The 19,719-nt window shown below is 43.8% G+C and overlaps 1 protein-coding gene across 3 annotated transcripts in view; it reads right to left on the bottom strand.

The window, feature by feature from the left end:
* The window catches only part of GALNT7 (polypeptide N-acetylgalactosaminyltransferase 7), a 104,088-nt gene extending 86,034 nt beyond the window's left edge, over nucleotides 1-18,054 (bottom strand). The window contains exon 1 of one of the 3 annotated variants that reach the window (XM_032780195.2): nucleotides 17,576-18,054. In XM_032780195.2, the coding sequence (XP_032636086.1) occupies nucleotides 17,576-17,701 (126 nt within the window). In that variant the 5' untranslated portion in view covers nucleotides 17,702-18,054. The remainder of the gene's footprint in view (nucleotides 1-17,575) is intronic. The other 2 variants (XM_032780197.2, XM_075066378.1) reach the window with 2 other exon arrangements.
* Nucleotides 18,055-19,719: the final 1,665 nt, after the last annotated feature.

The following is a 19,719-nucleotide window of genomic DNA, read 5'->3' as shown; positions in this document are numbered from 1 at the left end:
GGATCCCCACTGACCGCCTCAGCGGCGACAGCCGCTACCAGGGCCCCGGGCTGGAACGCAGAGGAGTGGGTGGGCCTGTGTTCCCCCTGCCACCCGTAACCGGGTGGCAGTATCCCCCTTCACCCAGAGCTACAGGTGTTTGCTGCTCTTCCCTGCTCCAAAGGGTCAGGGCCCCCCTGAACTGTTTGTTGCTCTGCCCTGCTCCAAAGGGACAGAGCCTCCCCTGAACTGTTTGTTGCTCTGCCCTGCTCCAAAGGGATCAGAGCCCCCCGGGACTGTTTGTTGCTCTGCCCTGCTCCAAAGGGATCAGAGCCCCCCGGGACTGTTTGCTGCCCCACCCTGCCTGAGGGCCTGGGCTGTAGACTTTTGTTTGCTCAGCCCTCGAGTACGGGAGCAGAGCGTGAGCCGTCCGGCGGCCGGGAAGGAGGCGCCCTGGCTCCCTGTCGCACCTGAGGGGACGGGGCCCGAATGCACCGGCTTACAGGGGGAAATAGACATACTGCCAATATCACTGTTTCAGGTATTATGCAAGTACTTTCACTACTGGTCATTTTGCAGAGCCTTGGAGGCAAGAAGGAGGAAAAGACAGATCTCTCACTGAATTTTAGTAGTTTTTAGACATTTATTTCAAGCAGCATAATTTTTTATTGCATTGATCTGACAAGCATCATGTATTTTGCGTGTGGCAACACTTTATTTAATGCAAGTAGTACAGTAAGATTCAAGAAAATAGTCCAAGTTGTTAGAAAAGACAGTTTTAGCATTTCTCACCAACATTCGCAGTGGTGAGCTATTTGTCAAAATTAAGATTGCTGGGATTAAGTTACAAACCTAATACTGTATTTGGACAAGTTTCCATGCAAACGAAATTCCTATGATTATTCTCAGCTTTTCAAAACAAGTCAAGTCATTCTCCTTTTGCTGCAATACTAACTAAACCTATCACTTCGATCCCCTTTGTGTAGTATTCCAGGCTGTAAACTCTCTCTCATTAGTGTCCCTGAACATAAACTTGATCTGTAGAATTTAAAAAAAAAAAGAAAAAAGTTTCTAAACATATGAAGAAAAACATAACAGCCTTAGACTAAAACAAAATATATTGCTTTTCCACATGTTGGGCTAATAGATTTCCTAAACGAGTAAAAAAAAAAAAAAGTAACATTAGTCTGCATCATTAATTTTTTCATTATCTACTGAGATTATTCTTCAACTATCTAGTTTAACTTCAGCGCAAGAAAACCGAAGGTCAATTGTTGAGCAGCAGGTTAGAAAGTGACTATTTTAATTAATTTCTTAAATTGCCCAACAAATATGAGCAAAGAAATCTTTAACAAAGTTATAATTAAGTACTACATGGAATATAATCATTTTAATAGCACAAGTTTGTGATGGCTGCAATCAATCTAAAGTGGCAAATCTACATCTATGTAGGTACTCCCAAATAAGTACCAAAAACTCATATTCCTCAACACCATCGCAATGTCTCTCTGTGTGTATATATTATATATTTACAGAAAATATTTATTTTTAAAAAATATCTCCCTCCCCGCCCCCCAAACAGGAAATCCCAATATCTTAGTTACATGACTATAACTGTACATGACTCAGAAGGAAACAATGTTTTAAGTATATCATTAAATAATTATGCTACACATAACACCATGACTTTGAAGTCCAATAATTTAAGACCTGCAGGAAGGGAATGAAGTGTTGTATGCCCCATTGTGAAGCTGAGAATCATCCCCTTATAATGGTACAAAAACTCTTGTTTCTATCTTTCCAGAATAAGATATTGGTTACTTAAAATCAATCACTGATCCAGGCCTCAATCTGGCCTTTCCCTGAGCCAGAGACCAATATACTTTTCAGAGAGGATATTCCATATTTAGGAGAAACAGGAAACATTTTGCAGCAGAATGATTAAAAAGCAACAGCTGTTTGAACCTGCTCAGAGGTCTGGAATGTCAGAATAGTCCTGGGGGAAGATGTATTAAGGGACAGAGGGTAGGTGAAGCAGTCAAAGGTGCATGGTAAATGCAATTCATCACAAGGCTATCACCACCACATATGTTGCATGTTACACACACACACACCCCTGCTTGAAGAATTTAATTTTGAGGTCTTATCTGAAGATTTTAAACTACAATTTAAATATAAGTGTAGCAGGACATATTTCAAGAATGGAGAAGGCTGAAAACAGGATCTCCTTTCTCCCTGAAGAAAACTGTAACACAATCACCATTTTTCCTGTTATCCTTTCATCAACAGGATTAATAAAAAAAAATTATTCATTACATCATCTTCCCAGCAGGTTTAAAAGGATTTTATTTTTCCTGGTAGTTTTTCCATACTCAATTTACACATTAAAGTAAAATAAGATTTTGGATGTTTAATTCAGTAAATAGAGACCCTACTTGTTTATCTCACACTCAAATATTGTTAAGCATCACCAACCCACAAAAGGCAGGATTCAGTTTTATTCCGACTTGTGTTACAGTCTGAGCTGAACTGTCACTTTACTGATAAGGGTCATCTGGAATACCTAGTAAAACAGGTGAAGACAAGCAGAGAGTTCCTTCCAGAACACTGATTTTTAAATAGGAAAAGCCAAAATGTTCAGTTCCTTAAAAGAATGTTGCCTCTGTATTGTTCTACAATATATTTTTTTAATGTCTCATAATAAGAATTACTTCTGTCTTAGCCAAAAAAACAAAAAACCCTTCATACTGTGTTTCAAGGCAACAAGGTTTTTTTTTTAAAAAAAACAGTATTTTATATTGAATAAATCAGACAAGTTCTTGCTAAATAGAAATTTTCATTGGACAAGAGTTACAAAGGGCTTAAAACACATATTAAATATGGACTCTTTTAAAAAGGAAATTGCTATCAGCTTACACTTTACTTTCTTTAAAAGGTTGAGAGACCTTTTGAATATAAAGGAAATCTTCCAAATGTAAGCAGAGTGTAAACTGGTACACTGTTTCTTCCAAAATCTTCAGACAACTCCAGTACTTTTGCTGTTGCTCATAGCTTTTCCAAGCAGCAGTGATAACAGCACTATTTATATATCCGTGGGCAGCAGTGAAACCACCAAGCTGTCAGGCTAGTTTCACTCTACTGCAGCTTGGAAAGCCAGGCACAATACCACAGGAGCTATTGACTAGAATGGATAACTCAAAGAGCGGCTGAGAGAGAGGTAAATTAAGTGGACACAATCCTGATCCATGCAGCAACCAAGAGGCTCTGTATTGAGAGGAACAAAGATAGTTCTTCCTTCATTCCAGCAACCAAAGGGTGTATGTACACACGGAAGGGAAGAGTCTTCAAGATGGTATGATTCCTTCCAGCTGACAGGGACCAAAAAGGGACCAGAGATAACAATCTGGCAGAAATCTTAGCACCCTTCTCTTGCTCAGCAGTTGGAGGCATCAACCTGTTTCCAGGGAGACTCATACAAGCCCAGGAAAAATAAGAATTCTTTTCTGGAAAAATAAATTTTACTTAGGACTCAGCAAAATCAGTATTCGAGAGACCATTCTCCATTTGCGGAATCCCAAGAAAGAGAGAGAGAGCCAGCATGGAAAAAAACATTATCCATTCCACATATGAGAATGTTTGAGTTTACCTGAAAAGTGAGAGCACCCCTTTATGCTACGCCACCTGCCATGGCTGTACTGTTATAAAAACATCACAGGATGCAGGAACATTAATCCTATTGCTTAGCTAAGGAAAGCTACAACAAACTAATAAATCCTGACCTACAAGATTTTGAATTAATAAGCACTGGCTTAAAGATTTGAATAAACTCCAAGCAGAGGTTATCATGAGTTTCAAATCCTCTACTAAATCTACATTAGAAGGAGGGAGGAGTGGTGAGAAGAGAAACAAACCAGTAGACTAAATAGGTTGCAAGGACTTGAAGAAGCTCTTTGCTTTCATTTGATGATAATAATTTAAAATGGCTATGTGGCCAGAGGTAATATAATGAAGGGGAGGTCACTATCCAAAATAGCTTCTAAACATAAATGCTCCTGATGCCCCAATATTTTGAAGTGTTAGATATAGTTCTAAATAAATGGTAAGCTTTTACATTAGTCAGTTTTCTGTAATCAAAGTGTGAATTAAAGATAACAGAGAGGAGGCAGAGACCTTTTAAGCAGTATGTTTAGATTTTTTTAAAAACTAATCACGCTTAGCAGATGCTTGCATTCTATAATTGAAGGAAATCTAGTGATTAAAAATAACTTATTAAACCAGGCGGGCAGTTAGGAGTGGGGGGTGGTTGCGGTGGTGGGTCCCGGGAGGGGGTGGTTAAGGGACAAGGAGCAGGGGTGGGGATTGGATGGGCTGTGGGTTCTGAGAGGGGCAGTCAGGGCGCAGGAAGTGGGAGGGGGTGGATATGGGGCAGAAGCCAGGCTGTTTGGGGAGGCACAGCGTTCCCTACCCAGCCCTCCATACAGTTTTGCAACCACAATGTGGCCCTCGGGCCAAAAGTTTGCCCACCCCTGTGACAGCCTATTTTAAATGGCCCTCAGAATCTGGAAAGAATTCAAAATTAAGTCGAAAAAGCACCTGATGCACCATCTTTGATGAGCACCAAATACCACAATGCTCACTGGCCCAGACTTCCACGTTTTTAAAAACAAATCAAGTTTTTGATTAATTGATATTTTAAGATGTCCCATTGTCTGACCACTGAAAAGCCACTACTGCACAGAACAGTGATGTTAAACATTTTAAAAGCTTTCTAAAAATGACAGCCTAACAAACCTGGTGTAGTGACTGTACTTGAAACTTTTTGGCCCGAGAGCCACATCGGTATAGAGGGCCAGGTAGGAAGGCTGTGCCTCCCCAAACAGCCTGGCCCCCGCCCCCTATCCACCGACTGCCCACCTCAGAACCCCAGACCCATCCAACCTCCCCCTGCTCCTCATCCCCTGACCCCCGCCCCACGACCCTACCCACCCTCCCAGGACCGCACCCCATCCAACCCCCCCGCCCTTCCCTGTCACCCGGGACTCCCAAGCCTATCCAACCCCCCTGCCCATTCCCCATCCCCTGTCCGCCCCCTGCCCAGAATCTCCAACCCATCCAACTGCCTCCTTCTCTCTGTCCTCTGACTGCCCCCAGGATCCCCTTGCCTCTCTTACCATGCAGCTCTGGCAGCCGTGCCAGCCGGCCGGAGCCACACATGCTGCCACGCTGCCCTGCAGGACCGCGCAGCCCCACTGCCCAGAGCGCTGCTCAGGGAGGAGCCGGAGGCTAGCCTCCCTGGCCAGGAGCTCAGGGGCCAGGCAGGACAGTCCATGGGCTGTAGTTTGCCCGCCTCTGCAATAGACAGCGTGGAATAGTAGTGACATTTTATTTGCCAAATATCTAACAGATTTTTTTAAGTTCCTCTTTAGTCACCCTGGCAAGTGTTTTAATAGGCATGAAGATTTTTTAAAAGCTTTTTCAAAGGATATTTAGAGGGAAGCATACATTTAAAAAAACATACTTTTGTCTGAAAATATTTAACCTAGTACTCTAAGGAGCAAAAATAGAAATTATTGTAATTAAGATTTAAGATAAAATTCTGCCATTTACTTTCCATTTTTGGCTGCGCTTTGGATATAGCAAGCTCACTGTTTTCTGTATAGTCAGTCAGTCTTTGCTTAAGATATGAAAAATTTGTGAATACTTCTGAAAATCTGGCTATAAATGTCTCCTCTACCCTCTGCTGAGGGTCTCTCACACAATAGGTGAAAAGTGACTAAGGCATTTGACCTGCATGGAGCTTGTTTTATAATCAAGGCCTTACAGAGCCCAAATGACATCAATAAATCTGAATGCCTGCATGGAGCTCATTGTCGATTCAGGGTCCAAGGATCTGACCTACCGCCCATCCCATTCAACGAGCAGTGGGTCAGGCTCCATATGAGAACATGGAAACAGAGAAAATGACCCTAAACAAAACACTTTCAACTACAAAACAAGTGAAAATAGATTTTGCTCTTTAATCCCCCACTGGGAACGGTGGGTCCTCAGTGCCTCTGAAGAATCAGGCACAAGGTATCTATGGTCAGATACCCAAAGACTGGGGGCTTGACTACACTTGACAGTTACAGCATTGGTGGTGGCTTTACAGTGTTGTAACTTACTCCCCGTCCACATTGGCAAGGCACATACAGCACTGTATCTCCCTGGCTACAGCGCTGGCTGTTTCCACCTTGACCTGGGGAATAACAACTATAGTGCTGCTTTTGCAGCGCTGGGGTGCCAGTGTAAACAGTGATTAATCTTATTATAATGTAACTGACCTCCGGAACCTTCCCATAATGCTTTTTAAGAAAAGATAACACTCTGTTTTGTTGTGAGCTCAGAGCTCCCGGAGCTGCTAATCTAAAAAACGAGCAAACAGTAGCTGTGTTTGAGCAGAGACAGGGATGGGGGATCCCCTAGTGTTTGCTTGAGGAGAGAAGCAGCCCGGAGTGGGAAAGAGGGGTCTGTTTTGGAGCAGCTGCTTATCTGGTCTGAAAGTTATTTGCATTTAGTGAATAAGAGAGGGGTGGGGGAAGGGGTCGAAACTTTTTAAATGATTGAAGGTTGGTGCTGTGTATCTTCCAGTCCTTAGAACTTGCAAGGCAGGGAGCTGACACAGTGTCAGCTCCAAAAATCCACTCTCTCTGTCTCCCCCACGCTCCCTGTCACACTCCACCCCACCCCCCTCTTTTGAAAAGCACATTGCAGCCACTTGAACGCTGGAATAGCTGCCCATAATGCACCACTCCCAACACCACTGCAAATGCTGCAAATCTGGCCACACTGCAGCGCTGGTAGCTGTCAGTGTGGCCACACTGCAGCACTTTCCCTACACAGCTGTATGAAGACAGCTTTAACTCCCAGCGCTGTACAGCTGCAAGTATAGCCAAACGCTGGGACACAAAAATCTGTAAGAAGGTTGGTTTTACATAGAAAAATGGAATTGTAAAACCACAGACTGGCAGAGGGACTCATGGGAAGTACACCATTACAAACTCTTTTTCAATCTTTTTAAAACTGATTCAATTTCAAGTTCACAGTGTCACTAACATTTTCTATAACAAGCAATAAATGCTTGTTACAAAATAAAAAAACACAAACAGTTTGAGTCTTTATCCAAAAAGAGTACTGTAATAGTAACTCATAATTTTCCCCGAGTTGCACAAAAACAGTGTTGTGATGTTCCCTTATTCCCCCAAAACCAAACCACCACCCCAGTGGAAAAACCAAAGGCATAAGCATATATATTCTTCCTACATAAAAAGGCACATTTTCAGAATTGGAACTTTTTCATTTTGGATTACAACAGAAGCTCACTACAACTGAGCTCCTCCTCGATCTGCTACGATATGTTAAGCCTGCCATTTTTCTTCCTTTGAAATTTCCCCTTAGACACAGATACCTTACTGAATATACTAGCTTTTTCACAACTAGACTGTTACACAGTTTTGGCCAGACCCTGAAGAGAGAAAAAAAATTCCTGTTCTGATTTATACTCCAAGTGGGCCCAAAGAATCTCAACTAAGGCACCCCAGCCCAGCCACCAGCACCCGTTTCCCCATAGAGCCCAGCCACGGGGCAACCCCTAGATACCAGCGCACCCCTCTCCACACAGCCCAGACACCAGCACCCTCTACCCCACAGAACCCAGCTGCAGGGAAGCCCCTAGCCCAGACACCAGCACCCCCCGAGCCTTTACTCCTCCAATTTTTTTACTGTCCCACTGGGGGACATGGTGTAGTGCGGCCCTGCCCTTCCTCATCCTTTGGCAGAACTGGGTCTCCCAGGCCCTCTCCTGTCCTTGAGAGAATGAGGATCATATAGCATTCACCTCCAGTCCTGCCAGCTGAACATTCCGCTCACTGTAAGCTGGGCTCTGGTCCACAGAGGCAGCCAGAAATTCTGCGGAGGAAACAGGGAATTCTGCAAAATTCTGCATTCTGCAGTGGCGCAAAATTCCCCCAGGAATAAATTACTATGTCTTGCAAGTAGGTGTCTCGTAAACACATAACTTCTTCCCCTTTCCAAACATACAACTTGCCATACTGACTCAAACCAGTGGCCCATCTAACGCAGCATTCTGTCTCCAGCAGCAGCCAGTACCATCTGCTTCAGAAAAAAGTTGCAAAAATGCTACCACAGTAGAGCCGTGCAACCCAACGGGACCGAACTACAAGTGTTGGGTTGGGTCAGGTCTGATGACAACCTGACCCTCACAAGCTCAAGCTCAAGCTGAGCCATCTCTAATCACCTCCTCCTGCCCGTGGGGTCAGCACAGCACCACCTGTGTGCCTCCCTCCTGCCAGCTGCTGCCATCTCACTGCGCTCATGTGTGGTGCAGAGTTAGCGTGATGACAAGTTGCAGTGTCTCTAACTCCCCAACACACGCAGTGTGGTGAGATAGCAGTGGCCAGCAGGAATGGGGCATGGAGCCCCTGTTGTCGTGCTGACCCCACAGGCAGTAGGTGGCTAGAGATGGATTGGGGGCACAGGGAAGCCCCAATCAAGGTCATTCCTTAAAGACAAGGCAGCGGTGCTAGCACAGATTTGGCAGGTGGGGACGTGTCAGAGTCAGTTCTGAAAACGACAACACTCTTCGGTCGAGTTCAGGTCAGCGCTGCTCGCCTTGGGTTCAGGCCCAGCTTGGACTTTAAAATTAATCCAGATCTGTCCTTTACACCACAGTAGGCAGTTAAGGAATAAACTCCCCATAGGGAAAGTTTCTTCCTAACCCTGCATTAGTGTAAGGATGGCTTATGCTTTGAGCATGAGTGTTTGCATCCTTACCCAAACTTTTGGCTTTTTAATTCTGATCTCATGGCACCGGATATTCTTCTTATCCATAGAAAGGGAAGGGGTTTTTTGGTTTTGTTTTGTTTTTCAAATATGCTCCATGAATTGAGAGAATATATTTTGTTTGGCTAGTCAATTCTGATTACGTTTGTTTTAGACTGCAAGCTTGTGAAACTTTTCAGAACAAAGGATTGTCTTTTATTGTCTCTGTCCAGCACCTACCACAACAAGGCCTTGATTCTGAATGAGACCTCTAGGTGTGACTATAATACAAATGTTAATAGATATCCATTTTCTTTTTTAATTCTGCTAAACTCATTGCCTCAATGATATCTTTTGGAAGTGAATTCCATGGGCAAATTATGTGAAAATTTGCTTCCTTTTTTTCAATTCTGAATTTGCTCCCTTTCATTCTCATTGAATGTCTCTTTCAACCTGCACCATGAGAAGAAAGCAGAAAATCTCTCTCTTCTATACTGTTTTTTTGTATAATTTTTAATGTCACCTCTTATTCACCTCCTCTTTAAACTGTCCCAGTTTTTCCTCCCACCCTTTCTTCATATAGAAGCTTTCCATGCCTCTAACCATTCTCATCTGTCTTTGAGACCTTTCTATTCCAGTAATAATTTGAGACAGAGCAAGAAATGAATACAATATTCAAGGTAAGAGAGTACCATTGATTTACAGAATGGCATTATAATATTTTCATGATTATTCACCATCCTACTCCTGGCTGCTTGTGCAGGGAGTGAAGGGTGCAAGACTTTTAAAGCAGAAGGGGTCTGTGATGAAATGTAACCCTGTATTCACACAGTACACACTATTGTAACTCTTGTACAAAATATGTCTTGTAAGGTAGTATTTGAAAACTAAGAACTCACTGATGAAAAATATCATGATCAAATGTGTGTATTAATATATGTAAAGTTATAAACATAAGGTGAAATTATGACTGAAGTGTGTTTACCAGACATATCTGGAGAGTGGGCAAACCACGTTTCTCAAAGACAAAGGACATGCTGACACGCAACTTTACTGGTGTCAAAGTTAATGGGCAATCACCTATCAAGTGGCCATTCTTTGGCAGGGGAGAGGGGAAAGAGGAGAGCAGGAACAAACTGATCTGCATCTTAGCAAACAGCATGGAACCTCTTTCACCACAAGACTCCATGATCCAACCTCACAGTAGGAACAAACTTTATCTAGGAGTAACCCTCAGGAAAACACATTTCAAAAGAAGGACAGGACTATAAAGTGAGATGCAAAAACATTCCAAGTTCTCTCTCCCCATTCCTATCTTTCATTGTCACCTAAAAAGACAAAAGAAAAAGTGTTTGGACTTTGGGAGAGATTTTGACCTGAAACTGGGGCAGCCCTATTGCATGGAGCATGAGGTAAGAATTTTACCTTTAACCAAGTCTAGTTTAAGTTTTAGCACTAGAAAGCATTTTATCTTTATTTCTCTTGTAACCATTTCTGACTTTAATGCCTTGTACTTACTTACTCTCTTTGTAGTTAAATAAAGAATAAAATTAATTTAATTAAAACCAATCCAGTATCGTCTTTAAACTGAACTGTGTGGGTAACTTCATTTATGGTAACAAATTGTTGTATACTGATCTCCTTTGAGGAGCAATGGACCTGAGAGGGCTGGACAGTGCAGAACATATATTTGGGGGGGGTAATCTGAGACGGTTTGTATTGGGGTCACCCTGCAAGTGATAACCAAGGCTGGTGGACACCAGAGTGTGACTGACAAGCTACAGTTATGCACAAAAAACCCTCAGGGTATTACCTGCATGTTGCATGGCTGTAAACAGCCCAGATTGGAGCTACCTCAGCAAAACAATGTGAGGCACCCAAGGTTGCAAGGAACTGGTAACACGGCCCCTAACTGCTCTGGATTGCACCTCAGAATGTCATACAATTCCAAAGACTTGGTTCTTGAAAGCTTATAAGCTTTATTAGAATTTTACTCCCTGCTGTGCCTACGTGTTTATAAATGCTTAGTGCACAAGTGCATTATTTAGCCTTAGCAGCAAAATATTAAATTCTAGTCTATTTTTAGATTGTATGGCTTGAAAAAGGCTTTCAGCAATCTGGTGTTGATTTTTTCTTCTATTCAAACAATAATGTAGTTTTTATATAAGAAGCACAATTTGTAGAGTAATGCCTAGTGATAGAAACAATAATCAGTATAATTGAACATAATGCAGACAAAGCCATTTCAGAAAAGTAGTAACAATTATAAAATTCCTTGCTACACTGTTTAGAAATAGAATTCAGATAAGACTAATCTATTAATACCCACTCACAGCAATCATTAGAAATAGAATGTGTGAAATACACTTGTTAGATATGTGCTTTGCACAACATGAATACGTGAGCTGTTTTTCTATTGGATAAAGCTGTCTCATAGTAGACAAGATATGTTGCTGCAACAAACACTCTAACACAGACCTGTGTTTAATCTGGAAACAACTCTGCAGAAGTGCAGTTTGAGAACTACTAGTCAAAAGCATACTAGCTTCTGAAAAGGTCAGACTGCTGCTTGACTAATGCTCATTAAAATAGAGAGGATGTCAAAGAGTTAAGTATTGTTAATTAATTGTAAAATAGCGTATTAGTAGGTAACATCACCCTCTTCATCCAAACAAATGACCCTTGATGAGTGCTCCAAACCCAAATACCAACAGCCACAGAAAAATAAGGCTCAGAGACCTATACAGTAAGTTTTTATCGTCAACCATACTACCTATACAAGATGGTTAAGTACTAGAAAATGTGTTGTGCTGAACAAAGACTGGTTTTTAAAAGAGGTGTTCCGAAATAAGGGCATCCACCACTTTCCTTGGGAGATTATTCCAGTGTCATACTCTCCCCTTCCTGATATTTACCCTAAAATTGTACTTTTAAAAATTACATTCCATCACTTCTCACATTACTCCACTCTAATCCCTAATGATTTCTCCCATCTTTGAGGTTTACACCATTCAATCACTTGTGGACTTTTGTCCTCCTTCCTCTCCCCCATCCCAAACTGTTCATTTGCTGGATTTTGTATAGTTAGTTTTTACTTTTACTTTGTAAATCCATCTCCGCTGATATACCCTAGGAGAAAGTCTTGCCTTCCCCCTAAAACAGTCAATTATGTTTTAATGCGTACGCTATTATATAGATATACCCCAGAGGCTGATGTGTTAGGGACACATTGTAAATTCCAGTATAAATAATACAAGAACAAGAAATTTGCCATAGTTAAGATTTTAATCCCATTTATACCCCAAATACCAGTGGTGAGACAAGCAATTACTACTTTTCCTAGAATCTTTATAATGTAAATTCCTCCATTATTTCTAAAAGCAAATAATTTCCAATGATGACAGCTCTCTGGGTATGGCTACACTTGAAATTTCAAAGCATTGCCGCAGGAGCGCTACCGCAGCAATGCTTTGAACTGTGAGTGTAGTCGCAGCGCCAGCACCGGGAGAGAGCTCTCCCAGTGCTGCACGTACTCCACATCCTCATGGGGTTTAGCTTGCAGCGCTGTTTACACTGACGCTTTACAGCGCTGTATCTTGCAGTGCTCAGAGGGGTGTTTTTTTCACACCCCTGAGCAAGAAAGTTGCAGCACTGTAAAGCGCCAGCGTAGCCAAGGCCTCTGTATACTTAGCCCAAGTTTTTCTTCTTGTCCCTCCATTTTAGTGTCCACGGTAGTGTCCCTTCCAACCCTGATATTCTATGACTATGAACCTCCTCCAAATTATTCTTAACCTCCTGCACCATGGGGCATACTAAATACTGAGCTGAAATCCCACTAACTACTACTTGTGTTGGCTGTATTTTAGTTTCAGGGCATGGACCTTGTTTTTATACATAAAGCATCAAGCACACAAACTACAAGATACATAAAATAAGTGACTAAACAAAATAACCAATTCACCTGACTAATAAATTAAGACCTAGTCACTCTCTTGGATAGTGTATGTAACACAGAGAAACACATTTAAGTCTTCATTAGAAATAGTGTAGTTTTCCAAAATGTATGATTAAATGCTGATCACAAAATTAAAAGTCTGAGTAGTTCAACCTGCATATATCATCTATAGGTAACCACTAACAGAATACCTCTTCCCCAGATCCACACATTTCAGACCTGCGCTTGCTAAGTGCCTCAGCTGGAAGTGGTTTCCAAATCAGGGCTTGGCTACACTGGAGAGTTGCAGCACTGGTGGTGGGTTTACAGCGCTGCAACTTACTCACCGTCCACACTTGCAAGGCACATACAGCGTTGCATCTCCCTGGCTGCAGTGCTGGCTGTACTCCTGCTCTGCAGGGGTATAAGGATTGCAGCGCTGATGATACAGCACTGCTCGGCAAGTGTGGCCACCAAAAGCGCTGTAATTGGCCTCCGAGGTATTCGGAGGTATCCCAGAATGCCTTTTCAGCCACTCTGCTCTTTTGTTGTGAACTCTGGGCTCCCAGAGCTGCTTATCTAAAACACAAACACAGCTCATTTGCTCGAGCAGAGGCAGGCAGGGGAATTCATTTGGAATGTTCACAGTTTGCTTGAGGGAGAGAAGCAACACGGTGGGAGGGGAGGGGGGAGTCTGTTTTGCAGCAGCTGCTTATCTGATCTGAAGGCTATTTGCATTTAGTGAATAAGAGGGGTGGGGGAAGGGGTCAAAACTTTTAAAATGATTGAAGGTTGGTGCTGTGTATCTTCCAGTCCTTAGAACTTGCAAGGCAGGGAGCTGACAGTGTCAGCTCCAAAAATCCACTCTCTCTGTCTCCCCCATGCTCCCTGTCACGCTCCATCCCACACCCCTCTTTTGAAAAGCACATTGCAGCCACTTGAACACTGGGATAGCTGCCCACAATGCACCACTCCCAACAGCGCTGCAAATGTGGCCACACTGCAGCGCTGGTAGCTGTCAGTGTGGCTACACTGCAGCGCTTTCCCTACAGAGCTGTACGAAGACAGCTGTAACTCCCAGCGCTGTAAAGCCTGTAAGTGTAAGTCAATAACCCTCAGTCTTACTTATATGGGATGGCTACACTTGAAATTTCAAAGCGATGCGCGGCAAGCACTTGAAGTGTGAGTGTGGTCGGAGCCAGCAGGGCTGGGAGAGAGCTTCCCAGCGCTGCATGTAAAACCACATCCTGCTACAGGTATAGCTGCAGTGCTGGGAGCCACGCTCCCACCGCTGCCGCACTGATTACACTGAGGCTTTACAGCGCTGCAACTTGCAGCGCTCAGGGGGGTGTTTTTTCACACCCCTGAGCGCGAAAGTTGCAGCGCTGTAAAGTGCCAGTGTAGCCATACCCTATGTGACCTGAGAGAGAACTAACAGCTTGAACCAAGCAGCAATTGTGCATGCACAGTAAACAAGCAGCTTTCTGCTAGCGCAGCAGTTCTCAAGCTTGCATACCGGTGACCCCTTCAATATAGCAAGCCACTGAGTATGACCCTCCCTTAAACAAAGTGTTTTTAATTTATAACACAATGATAAGTGCTGGAGGCAAAGCACGGTTTGGGGTGGAGGCTGACAGCTCGCGACCCCCCATGTAATAAACTTATGACCCCCTGAGGGGTCCTGACCTCCAGTTTGAGAACCCCTGTGCTAGCGCTTAAGTTAAGGGTCTGTCAGCATTTCCAAGTTTACAAACTCTTGTTTTCAGAGCTTTATAATTGGCAGTAATCATTCATTTTATGGCTAACCAACCCCCCGCCTCCATCACAACTGTAGAGGTGTTAATAGGACACTTCACTTTGAATAGCCCCTTGAAATATAGGTTAACTAGTTATGCTAAACAATCTGCTGCTCCTTATATTTAGCTGCAACACTCAGAATACATTTCCTAAAGAACAAGAGCACTGTTCTAAGCTCAAAAGCTTGTTCTCTCACCAACAAAACTTGGTTGAATAAGAGATATTACCTCATCTACCTTGTCTGTAATCATTCACTTGCAGCAGAAACTTGGCCACAAGGTTTCAGTTCAGAAGCAATTTTTAGTTGAGTGAATTCAGTGTTTGTGAAAGGTGGCAGTTTCATTACACTACAGTCCTTATTTTAATCAATACAGGCATACAGAGACAGTGCAAAATTCTTCACATCAGGAGTGCACCTTAAAAGTGAACAGTAGGAGCCACCTCAAACTGCAAGTAGACAGCCTGTGCCAACTGACTCCAGCTCACAGAACTCAGCCAGTGGGGCTGTTTCATTGCTGTGTAGACTTCTGGGCTCAGGCTGCAGCCCAGGTTCTAGGAACCTCTGAGGCAGGAGGGGACCAGAGCTCAGGTTCCAATGAAACAGCCCTGCAGCCCACGACACACAAGCCCAAGCCAGTGGGCACAGCCCAGCCATGGGTTTTTCCTTGCTGTGAGGATATACACCTCTACCTCAATATAACGTGACCCGATATAACATGAATTCTGACACAACACAGTAAAGCAGTGCTCCGGGGGGGGGGGGGGGGGCTGCACACTTCAGTGGATCAAAGCAAGTTCGATATAAGTGTTTCACCTATAATGTGGTAAGATTTTTTGGCTCCCGAGGACAGTGTTATATCGAGGTAGAGATGTACTCTGCATTTCCTCTCAATAACTACTACCCATGATTTGCCTACTCCTCTTTTAGGAGACAAGTTTCCACAGCTGTCAAGTCTAACACCCTTCATAAGCACTAAAAATAAATGATTTTAGTGAATTTAAACTGAAATGTCATAGACAAGAAAATTCACGTGCAAGTAAAAATTCTAAAGATTTTAAACATGGGTTTATTGTACAGGAAAAAACATGTTTTTAGAAGGACAGATCAGAAATTAGAAAATCAGTTTTCTAATCAACCATGAGAACTCCAAAGGAGCCATTATAATCCATCATCTCAACCATGTCTGCCAAGATTCAACTAACTGTACAAGTTTCAAAAAATAGCAACATCTCTTGAAAGAGCCTATTACTTTTCACAAGTTAAGAATTATACAAACTAACTTTCTCTTGGTTATTATGCAAAGTGTTCAGCTATAAAAGCCAAACACCGCATGAGTGAAAGCCAGAATGTCATTTCAGATTTTTAGTTTTAACTATGAAATTTCCTTGCTTGCTTTTGTGGGTTAAAGTAAGATCTCCAAGATTACTTTAAACTTAGCTTTTAAACATCAACATGATGAGCAGCACTTACAAGATATGATCCAAACAGAAATACCTACTGAGAATCCAGTCAAGGACAGGTCAGTTTATTCTCAACTGTGGTAATGCCGTGTAACACATGCTGTTGGAGAGCATGCACATTTGTTTCTCAGACCTCTTAAGTATAGCATTTTTACAAGTTACCAGTAAGAAATATTTTAACAACAAAATTCTATTAGAATAGCAGTCAGTTGTTCTAGATACCAAAGGCCATGCTACTGTTCCACTGTGGGGACTTGTAGCCCTGAACAAGGTCTGTTCTGCCGCCTCCACACCAACCACTACCATGCCAGTAGCAAGAGCCTTTCATATTACTCTTCCTGCTGGATCTGCTCCTCTTGTCTCCATCACAAATGCTCCTCTGTTTGTAGCAGGTGGAGCACAGTGGGGGCCCGTTGAGATAAGAGATACCCCATAATGCTTATGTTTTACCATGTATTAAAAAACAGTACACCCTTTCTTCTTTTCCCCCTTTCACAAACTTTCTTCATTCCCCTGTGATGTGGTATCTGGACACCTTACAAAGTTTAAATTGAGACATTAATTATCTTAATATGACAAAATGTGCCTTTAATCTAACCAGTCAGTTAGGAATTAGTTCAGTTGGGAAGGCCTAGGGAAAAATGGTGCAATCTATAGCTTTTACTAAAAGTGGCCAGGATTGTTATGTGCATTTTCCCAGGGAGTGAATACAGAGGTGCAGGGCCTCGACTAGAAGTACCGAGGCAGAGATGCATATCAAGTGTTTGACAATTAGGAGATCATGGTTCAAGCTATTGTTTACTGCAGTGAAAGCATATACCTGAGCCAGTGCTCTCTTATCCAGAGCGAACAAGGTTACGGCATTGTTTTTGAACATAAAAGACTACCTCAGACAAACTGATTAACTACAACTACACCTGACTAACTACAATTAGTCCTGTACACCTGTGCACCTCTTGCTTCTGCCACTTAGTTCGCAGAAGAAGGCAGGGCATTTCCTACCACCGGGCGGCCGCAGGACAACAGAGCCCTTCCCCTCTCGTCCAAAGCCTGTGGGCGGTTAGTGTCGCTCTAATGACCCTGGTGAGTGCAGGATACACTCACCGAAGCCAACGCCTCTTGGGGCTAGGCTGCCGCTGCACCAGAGGGCTGCACGGGCCGCAGCCTGGGCCCCTCCCCGGTATTGGCCGCCTGGGGGCGGGCGGGACTCCCCCTACCCGGCGCCACAGGGTCACGGCAGGCCCGGGCGCCCAGCGAGACTCGATGCCCGGGGTGGCCGCCATTGCGAAGCCCACCCCACCCGTGCTCTGCAGCGGGGCCGGCTGGGCACGGTGCCCGGGCGCTGTGAGGAGCCCGGCTGCCCAGACCGGCCGTAGCAGCCTCTGCCCGGGGCCGCAGCTCCCCGGTCGGGCCTTCAAACGCCACAGGCCGCAGCCTGGGCACCAGCCGCCGCCCGGCGAAGGGGGGGCCCTGTCGGGAGCAGCCGCCTCCCACGGAGGGGGGTGGGCGGGCCAGGAGACACCCTCACCCCCGTCCCCCGCCCTGCGGGGGGAGCCACCGCCCCGCCCCGCCAGAGCGCTTACTCACCCGCATCCTGCCCTGCGGGCTCGGCTCCTCGGCGCGGGGGGCCAGTGAGGACCAGAGCAGCAGCAGCCCCAGGAAGCTGCCCGCCAACAGCACAGCACGCAGCAGAAAGCCCAGCTTCAGCCGCATCCTCCCCCGGCGTTAAACCCTGATACTGCTTCCACTCCCGCCGACGCCCGCCTCGGCCCCTCCTGAGCTACTCCCTCCCCAGCCCGGAGCCGGGCTCGGGTTCCCCACGCCGCTCCCGGCGTTGTGTCCCCGCTGCTGCTAGCTCCAGCCCCCTTCTCTCAGCTGCTGTTGCTGTTCCTCTCTTTGCTCTACCAGATCCCGAGCTGCTGATCCGCTGCCTTCCCGCTGCCGCCCCCTGCTCACTCCGTCACTGTGCTGCAGGCACAAACTTTTTCCTCCCCTCCTCTACCCTTTAAACTACCCCGATTCCTCTCTTGCTCGCCTCGTCTTTTCCCTGCTGAGCTGCGCCCAACAGCTCAAATGATCTGAAGCAGGAAGTCACCGCAGCAGTAGCTCCACGTGGCTGATTTATAGCGCTGAGGGTTTTTCATATTGACTGCAGGTTGCCTTTTCACACGTCTCCCTAAGAAGGTGGACTTATACTGAGTAAAGCTGGAATGTGGTGTGCAAACACCAAACTGCGGCTCCTAGCTTCGTGACGTGGAAGAAGGGATGAGTTCCGGGTTTACGCGTTTACCTTGGCTTGGAAAGAGAGAAAGAGTCCACCCTGGCTTTGTAACTGTGTTTTTTAAAACTATCATATCATCATATTTGGAGCCTGACTGAACCAGACCCAGGGCTACCTCGGGAGGGCACACATAAGTGGGGAGATTTGCCCCAGACCTTGCAGAGGCCACCATGAGAATATAGTATTCTATAATAGTGTAACTTTTTTTTAATGGAAGGGGCCCCCAAAATTGTTTTGCGCTGGATCCTTTGGGTGGCCCTGAGCAGACCTTTGTTGTAAAATACTACTTTTACTTCATCTCCTCCTGCATGTTTGTAATGTGATATTTGGGAACTCTGATATGTGCACCTGCCTCCTCACAGGTGAAAACTTTCAAAGAACTAAGTCTAGGTTGTCAGGCCTTAAAAATGATTTAGCATGTGTGTGGCCACATTTGGCAGATCTTATTCCTTAAGTATTGGGAAGAATGAATACCTTGTAGTTATTTTTACTTTAAAGATTAAACTATATTCCCCTACACACTGCTAGCTGTTGCAGCAATAAGCAAAATAACTTCCCAACTTTCTGTATAACTAAGTTCAGGTCAATAACATGTAAAGTATATGCTTCACTTTGTTCATGTTGAGTAGACCCATTGAAATGGAGTACTGATTTTGTCCATAGTATTAAACTAGTGTACCAGAAACAAATAGTATGCAGTCTGAGCAAATAACAATGGTGTAAATTCAATATAATTCCTGAAGTCACTGACTTTTCTTAAATTTTGGCTTGTATTCCTGACAGCAATCATTCCACAGTTGCACTCTTCTGATAAAAATGAACTGCACTGAAAGTTAAACATTCTGTTTTTATTTTCTGCAACAGTTATGAAAAATGAGCATAGTAGTTCAAGTGCAGTTATCAGGAAAGTAGTCATGTAAAAACAGTTTTATTTATTTAACAGTTATGCTTTTGTATATTCAGTAAGAGTCAGTTTACTGAGTTTTTTCAAATTCCTGTTCACCCTGCAGGAATTGACTAGATCCAACAATCCTGATCATTGCCTTTCGAGTGATAAGTTACTGTAGAACAAGATATTGCATATGAACAGGGTTCCCCTTGGAAGATTTTTTTTAAAAAATAGGAAATGTAGTGCTTTACGCACTTGGAAACAGAAGTCTTTGTCAATGCACAAAACTAGTACAGCACTGTTAGTGGCATTAACATTTCCCCTATTCTAATAGCTTGATGCAAAAAACTAAATAAGTTAATGCTGAGTTAAAGGTACAGTTAAAGATTCCAAACCTGCAATCCTCTGCACAAGTGCTTAACTTTGTGTGTGTTTTCCAGTGAGAGTTATATCTAGAATTTTAAAAGTTTACTGGATATTCACTAGCTAGAGATAAATATAAAAGACAAGAGTGGAGACTCACTGAGGAGCTCATTCTAAATTTGAAGTTCTAGCTCTTGG

The sequence above is a fragment of the Chelonoidis abingdonii genome, chromosome 5, assembly GCF_003597395.2.
Source record: "Chelonoidis abingdonii isolate Lonesome George chromosome 5, CheloAbing_2.0, whole genome shotgun sequence".
In the NCBI taxonomy this organism is placed as follows: domain Eukaryota; kingdom Metazoa; phylum Chordata; order Testudines; family Testudinidae; genus Chelonoidis; species Chelonoidis abingdonii.
The sequence above is the reverse complement of the archived record's forward strand: the minus strand, read 5'-3'. Positions and strand labels throughout refer to the sequence as shown.